Source organism: Bombus vosnesenskii, unplaced genomic scaffold (genome assembly GCF_011952255.1).
Source record: "Bombus vosnesenskii isolate JDL3184/JDL3185 unplaced genomic scaffold, Bvos_JDL3184-5_v1.1 scf7180000013370, whole genome shotgun sequence".
Taxonomy (NCBI): Eukaryota; Metazoa; Arthropoda; class Insecta; order Hymenoptera; family Apidae; genus Bombus; species Bombus vosnesenskii.
The window spans coordinates 1134514-1142793 of NW_022883003.1; the positions used below are offsets into that span (position 1 = coordinate 1134514).

An 8280-nucleotide genomic window follows, 5' to 3' on the forward strand; every position below is an offset into this window, starting at 1 on the left:
TTCCAGGCGCGTTCGTTAAAACGCAGCTATGAAGCGTTGTTCCTTCGCATTCTTCTCTTTCTTCTTTTCTCGTTCGCCGTGGATATCATACGCAATTGACTTAAGTTTAACAATAAAATCATGGAAATTTTATAGAATCTTCCTGACTTCGTTTGTACCACGAATTTAGACGTGCACGGTATACGTATTCGGTATTCGTTCGAAAGAAAGGAACGGCATTTCTGCCCGTAAAAACGTAGAAAAGAAAGCGACCCTTTCCGTGACGCATTCGGCGAAAGTTGCGTATTGCTGAATAAACAAGAGGCGTTAAAACGGTTCACCTTTTATTGGCCGCCTGTTTTTTTGTGCTTCGGTCCGTAACGAGAGCGTAACGCCACTCGATTGTGCTTTTTATTTCCCGTGATTAACACGAACGAGGAACGTCCGAAGATTCTATCTGCTTAGCTGGCAACGGCTCGTAAACCAGTCGAATTTTTGCTAAGTTTTATATGGATCTTGTTTTAGAGGAAATTAAAGAACTGGCTTGCATCGAATTGCTTTTTTCTCGAATATCGTTTAGGAGAACGAAGTTTCGACGAAAATGTCTAATTTTCAATTTCCTTTTCATTCATTTGTTATAAAAATGTTTGAAACATTCTTTTAACGAGTATTAACGTTGGTGCATATGAAATGTCATTTCACCGAAGTTTGAATTTGGCGGGTTATACCAACTACTTAGCCTATTTGTCAATTAACAGTCATGTTAAAGAAAAAATAATTTACTATAAATTAGATATCCATTTCTGTAATTTCTGTAAGTCGCATATATTTAAGAAAATTGAAATGAATCTTTTTAGAATTTACTTATCTCAATTATCAATTAATTATCTCATGACTAGTTTGTAACGTACATGTAACATGTACATTTGTGAGCTGACAAATTTTTCACTAGGCTATTTTTTAATGCATAAGGATTGTGCATTAAAAGGAAGTGCACATTCCAAGAACTATTAAATTCTACGATTGATAATTCTTAGAAGTTACACGTTGAGTAAAATATCATGTGGAAATTACTTTCATCATATTTATGTTTTAGAAACTACATAACGATAAAGCTTTTATCTGAAAGAACATTTCATATGCAGCAACCTATTCAGCATCGATATTAAAGAAGAGAGCACTACCTTCGTTTTAAATTAAAAATTAAAAATCTGAAGATTCGCGTTACAAACGTTCGTCGACAAAGATGCTTTATTGCAGTCAATATGTACAATCGCCGATGTGGACGCTTATACAATGATGCGTTTACATCGTGTCTCCTTTATGAACAGACAAAAATCCATATATGTTATTTCATACGTCCGTGGCAAGCCTTCACTTTCATATTTTCTTCTTTCGAGAGAAATTAATCGCACAGTACTCTCAACGCGATCTTTCCATACAGCCGTGTTCGCTTCTCTATTTCGCGAAGTATTCGCGAACTATATTCGAATTTTGTACGATTTTGTAGATATCGGTGTTCAAGGCAGAAATATGACGGTCTCTAGTTCAAGAGCGATTGATGTGACCGCGAGTTTTGGATGTATTCTTGATCACATCGGCGGAAAGAAAATAAAACGAGAGAGGAAAAAGTATAAATATAAAGTTCTTTTTACTCTTGTCGTATCTAGTCAGAGGAGAAATTTACCATACTAAAAGACTATCCCATTTAATTAATTAAATTGGCAATAAAACTTGAAGTATCTTCCATTGCGAGAACATCACGACGATCTAATATGAAATTTAATTTGAAAAGTTTATCAGTCATGAATATATTCTAAAGAATGTACAATTTATCGTAAGAAACATGATAAGGAAATCACGTAGAGATATTTAGAAGCACTGAGGAGATGTTAGAAATAGGACAGAGATGCATGCGCGTGGTGTGTGGCAAATTCTTAACAGTATAATGTAGGAGATTTTTAAGTCTCGCTGCCGGACGATGAACTGACGCATATATGTTTTTGTATGTGACATAAAGATTGCGGCCTGGGGCCGGAAGAAGAGGTGCTGGATCCTGGGGAGACCGATCAATACAACAACTGTCAGGCGAATCATGAGACATCAGGTTCAACGAAGGGAAGCAACAGCAAGTCGCCTTCCTCAACTTCCGCGTTGGCGACAATTACCGCATCCGATGGCCCATCTGCAACCTCGGACGGAGCAAATTCGACGACGACATCGTCGTCAACGAAGGAAGACCGAGCCATCCTAAGTAGAAGGCAACGAAAAAATCGTACCAGGACTCCACGAGATCAACGTCGTGAGCTTCGGGACGACGAACACGAAGACGAGCAGTCCAGCCAACAGCAACAACGGCATCGTCGACACGTCCACTGTCGAGACTCGGAGACCTCCGAAATAAAGTCCACGGCGAGAAAAAATTCGTGTTCCAGAAGAATCCAGATTCAGAATGATCCTCACGACGAGGAAAACAAGAACAACAGCGAGCCCGGGACAAATGCAAATGGCAGCTTGAGGAAGTCTCGCGGTATTTTTCCGAGCACTCAGAGAAGGGAACTGCAGCATTTGAGTGACGCAGCTCTCGCTTCGTTGCTTCGCAGATACACGCTCACCGGGGAGCAGCTAGCTCACCTTGGCTATCCCGTGGAGTACAGTTATTTCCCTGGCTACGCGGTGATTATCAACCATTATCAGCACCCGATGGGTCACCGAGCTCGTGGCTATCATCATTTGGACGCGAACGCGCAGGAATTCGTACCTGGCGGCAGCAGTGCTATGTGGCCGGTGGAGAGCGAGGGAGACAGTGGACATTGCAGCGGAAGTTCGGTGGAGAATTCCGATCAAGAGCAAGAGAGTGCTTCGGATAGTGATAAAAGTTCAGACATCGGCGAGTCGTCGTCCTCTACCGATTCATCATCTTCGTCATTTTCTTCGTCCGATTGCAGTTACCAAGAGCAATCCAGAAGCGACCCGACTCGGGATTTCTACGAACCGATCCTGGTCGTCGATGAAAGAAAATGTGCCAGATGTTACAGAGTGTTCTACGTGAACCAGAACAACGGTGAATACCTGTACCACGAACCATGCGTCTACCACTGGGGCAAGCTACGTAGCGGCCTCGTAGCAGGCACTCACTGTGATACATGGGAGTGTTGTCGAGGACGAGATAACGCCCAAGGCTGCACTATAGCTCGAATGCATGTGTGGACGGGATTGGCGCCGGGTTATAACGGCCCATTCGATGGCTACGTCCGTACCAGATTGGCGAGAACCGTGCCCACGGATGGCAATTATGGCGTTTATGCTTTGGACTGCGAGATGTGCTTTACGCGGCGCGGTCTCGAACTAGCCAAGGTCACCGTGGTCGGCATCGACGGCAAGGTCGTTTACGACACTTTGGTGAAGCCGGACACCGAGGTGATCGATTACAATACCAGATTCAGCGGCATCACTGCAAAAGATCTGGCAAAAGCGACGAAAACACTCAGGGACGTTCAGAGAGACTTGACCAGTTTCGTCCACGCGGAGACCATACTCATAGGTCACGGGCTGGAGAACGATCTGCGTGCGCTCAGGTTACTCCACACGACGGTGATCGACACATGCGTCGCGTTTCCGCATTTCCTCGGTTATCCTTTTCGTAGCAGTCTAAAGACGTTAGCGAGGACGGTGCTACGTAGAGAAATTCAAGTAAAAGGGCACGATTCCGTGGAGGATGCTAGGATCGTGATGGATCTTATGTTAAGGAAGCTGCAGCACGACATCTCGTAGGATCATCAACGACCAAGAAAAAGGGAATTTGCCTAGAGAGCGAAAAAAGAAGTGCAGTAAATGAACCGCCGGACTTCTTTTTCGCGAGATGCTCAAACAAACTGCGTGGTGAAAATCGAATTTCTTTTTCGTCGTCGAGCAATTTGAAATTCGGACGTTTGCTATTATGTAATCTCGCCGCGTAGGATTCCATGGAGAGGTTAGAATGCGTAAACGTCGATGGTTCACGATCTTCGTCTTCTCAACTTAATAAGTTGAATCTGCTGTGAAAACGTTAATTGTGTCGGCCTGCGCGAGTAACTTCCGTCAGTGTTCAGTTCCAAGTGAAGTCTGTGATACGTAACAAAAAAAAAAAAAAAAGGAACTACATACATAATGCGGTCCCCGACGCGTTTAGGCAGTGTTCATCAAACCGGGGTCGCGTTTTTCGCTCGCACAGATGGACATATACATACACACGTATACACAATTCATACATTCAGTATCAAAAATAGATTATAGCCAACTTTTTGTACGATGCACATCGTTGCCGAGGAAAAAATTTGACTCGACTTTTTCTTCTTTTTTATACATGATATAGATTAATATAAAGTTTTCCTCTTAATGAATCTCTATTGCGGCCTCGATGAAAGATGTTAATTTCCTTTAGCCGATTTCTATTTTTCTGACAAATTTCTGCTTTTTTTAAGGTCCGAGAAAATAGAAACGCATGAATCGTTTATATCGGAAAAATCGATACTCGAAAAAATTAGTTTTGTTTTTAACATTTTTCTCCAAACATTAAAAAATGCAGAAAATGTAATAAAATTTGAAAAGTCGAATCTTTTTACCATCAGATTAGAATATTGCGTATTGTGACTCGACGTGCTATGCATCTGAAATATATTTTCAAAAGTAACGACGAATAGCACGAGTTCGCAAGTCTCGCAGTCGCAAGAAAAGTTCTTCGTCCTTTGTTGTTAAAGGTGGATTATGTAAATTTTGTTAGCGATGACAATCGCAATAATAAAGATTATTACTCGATGATCCGTCTAACTCAAGTTCTTGCTGATAGAGAGACTTCATTATACAACAATATTTCCTATTCACGAGACAATTTCCTCGGCAAGTGATGTTAGTGGTGATATACATTTACACACATTGTTTCTCATATGTAGTAATATGTTTCAAGTTTCTCACACTTCATGTATCATGTAAAAAAGTACATCTGACATCTATCTGTGTGTATATATATATATGTGTGTGTGTGTGTATATGTACGTTTATGCATATATGCATATACTATATATATATATATATATATGTGTGTGTGTGTGTGTGTGGGGGGTGAGAGATAGAGTGTGTGTATGTGTAGATATAAGTATATGTATATGTATATATGTATATATACTTACACACGTATATATATAGTATGCATATACATACATGTATACGCGTGTACGTATGCGTTTCTTATACCTTGCGATTTGCGACTTCTTCTCATGCATATTTCATCCCGCGTCGTTTTTTCGTACACGTACTGCGAGAGGAGGACACGCGGCGTCATTGATGCTCGTAAGTGTCTCGGGCTTCCACAATGACTTGCATTTAAATTCTCCTCGAAAACGTCTAGAAAATGCCGCTAAACGAGGACACACACACAAAGATCGAGATATTGCTTCGAATCAACTTGGTTTTTAGTTTATTTTTCCCCTTTTAATTGCTATTCTCTTTTCCTTCTTCTTCTTTAAATTATATTCTTCAGTCATTTTTTTTTCTTTCTTCTCGAATTGGCAAGAGATAAGGATTTTCTTGCGATAAAATGCCCGCTCTGTCCTCTTCGTGTTTGTCGAGCAAAACAGAAACGAATGTACCTTATCGCCGCGTGCGTGCGTGCCACTCCGCTCGTTCTTCATCCATAATCGGTTATCGAATTTCTTCCCCAAGACAAAAGTAGCGAACGTGAGCCGAATCGAGCGACATTTTTATAATTGACCACAATAATCCATTATCTCGCGTTCATATGACCAATGTTTTCGTTTCATACGTGTCGTCGCATGTAAACGATCGGGAATACTCGATCCGAACCAGGATCGAATCCCTGAGAACCATACGTCCGATTTCGCCTCACGCTATATGAATTAAGACAGCGGATAATGTTCCGTGATTTTATACTTTATTACCGACATTAACTGATACCCTGTGTGTGCCCATTTGTCTATCAAACGTATAGTAGATATAACGTACATAGCAATATTGTCCCAAACGCACGTGGTTATTTGTACAAAGTATTCCGCAATAGAATTTTGCATTTTCCTCTTTCCAAGAGCCGGGAAAATTACACTTCTGTGTAACAGGTTTTCACGATGAAATGCAATCATCCTTGGAAACCGGTGCTTTACACCAGTTGAAATTATTTTACTTAATTTTAGCTCTGCCATCTTAGGTTCATCCCGACGTTTCTTTTTCTTATTGTTGTTGTCCTTCTTTTTTTTTTTTTTTTACCGTTTAATTTATGTATATTATGAATCGCGCCAAAATATCAGAAAAACGTTTTCGACCTCGTATCGGTACATCGATCTCAACTTCTTGTACATATATCATCCGACATTTTTTCGTTGCGATATTCGAACATTTATTCAAAACATTTTGAAGAAGAACTTTCTTAAGACGTGCGAATCCGTTAATCGTCATTGGAGCTCGATATATTCATAAGGATCGTTTCATTACGCTCATGGTACCGTTTTCGTGCTAGAAAGTCACGTGGTATGAAAAGCAATATTATTCATCGCTTTGTAAATAGCATAATATTTATTTAAGCGCATCGAGAGGCAAAGTACCTGTGCATCCTGTATGAAGAATGTTCCTCCGATTTTCTCAGCCATTACTTGCAGAAGTACAACGGGGATCATCACGGGGATCATCACGGGGATTCGTTCACGATCGATTAATTTTGTTATATTTTCATGCATCTTTTTGTATACCGAGAACAACTGATTTATTTTTCATTTGTACCGTTTGAATGACGTCCAAATACTGGAAAAATACATTTATTATATAAAAAATTATTTTTACTCTCAATCCTTTATAACTGCGCACAATTTCAAAAACTCCCCGGTTTTCTCACTAACAAATAACATTGAAGAAAGTATCCATTGGAGGTATAAGAAAATGATGAAACAGAAATGACAAAATACCTGAGTACCTTTAGAGAATCGTCGAGAGAAAAGTGCATTAGACGTATGGTTCAAAGTAATTCGAAACTTCGATCGAAAGAGTAAACCGACTGGTTTTACCAAGCATCGCAATTTGACTATTTTTCTCAAACGATTTTCAAATTACTTTGAACCGCTTGTCACGCGGAAGTATTTTTCTCAGATATGTTAGAAGCCTCCCTTGCCATTTTCGTATAAATGGTTCATTAATCACTTCGATCCGATTCAATCGACAGTGACATAGTAATTTCGCTGATCTTACAAACAGCGTGCAACTTTCAAAGAATATCAACCATCTTGCCGGAACGATCAGGTTACGCATTTCAATGGACGATCTTTCTTATTGAGAAATTTATAAAGCTATCATTGCCCGAGGATCTCGTTCCTTTTTCAGAATATTACATCTGATGAAGTTTCATGATGAATCATCAGCCTTGAAGCGATCTCGTTCGGTGCGCGTCTGTCCCGCGTTCCGAATGAAATTCGAATCGTCGAAGCATCGCGATGGAAAGAACATTGTCTCGTTTCTTTATTGTTCGCGTTATTACGACTCATTAAAAAAAGAAAATGAAAAAAAGAAATGAAGAAAATTGTTCATCAATAGTTTGCTGAGAATAAAAAGAGAAACGAGATACAAGAGAAAAGATGGTCGCGAACAAATCCTCGCGAGGGAACGTGTCCTCGAGAGGAAACAATGGAAATGCTGCGACACTGCAAAGCATATAATGAACTCCCCTGTTTCGTGTTTTCCTCCCACTCGATCTTTCATTCCCCTCTCTTTTCATTTTGTTGCACCGAAATAACCAGAAACTCCTTATCTTCGTTTAACGTCGTATATAACGTAGGTATATAGGAAAGTGTGCGCGCGTTAAATGCACGGATAAAAATGATTAATGTAAACTAACCACGAAGAGGCGTCAAGGAAAAAAAGAAACAAGCGAAATGATTCTTTTCCTCGACGATCGACCGAGATACGTATACATTTGTATACCGTACGCATTGTGCATCTGTAAAGATGTCGTTGGAAAGAAAAAAATTGATATTTTCACCGATCGTGTCCCCTCTGGCAACCTCGAACTTTGCCTTCTATCGTAGATAGACGTGTCTCTCTCTCTCTCTCTCTCTCTCTCTCTCGACACAAGGCACACCCGAACCTCGTCCGCTAGACTTTCAAAACGCTTTTTGTTATTTCCGTCGCTTGAAAGCGACCCACGTGTATTAAGCATACATACATGTGTGTGTAGAAGCTGCTCGATTACGTAAGCTTAACCTCGGATGATCGATGAATAGAAGGAGGTCGTACCGAATATATACCGATCGTTTTCTTTCTTGA

The 8280-nt window shown here is 40.4% G+C and overlaps 1 protein-coding gene across 2 annotated transcripts in view; it reads left to right on the plus strand.

The window, feature by feature from the left end:
- LOC117237337 overlaps positions 1–4113 on the plus strand; it is a 36350-nt gene extending 32237 nt beyond the window's left edge. For both annotated transcript variants that reach the window (XM_033501173.1, XM_033501174.1), the window contains one exon: positions 2000–4113. In XM_033501173.1, the coding sequence (XP_033357064.1) occupies positions 2000–3753 (1754 nt within the window). In that variant the 3' untranslated portion in view covers positions 3754–4113. The remainder of the gene's footprint in view (positions 1–1999) is intronic.
- The last annotated feature ends 4167 nt before the right edge of the window (positions 4114–8280 follow it).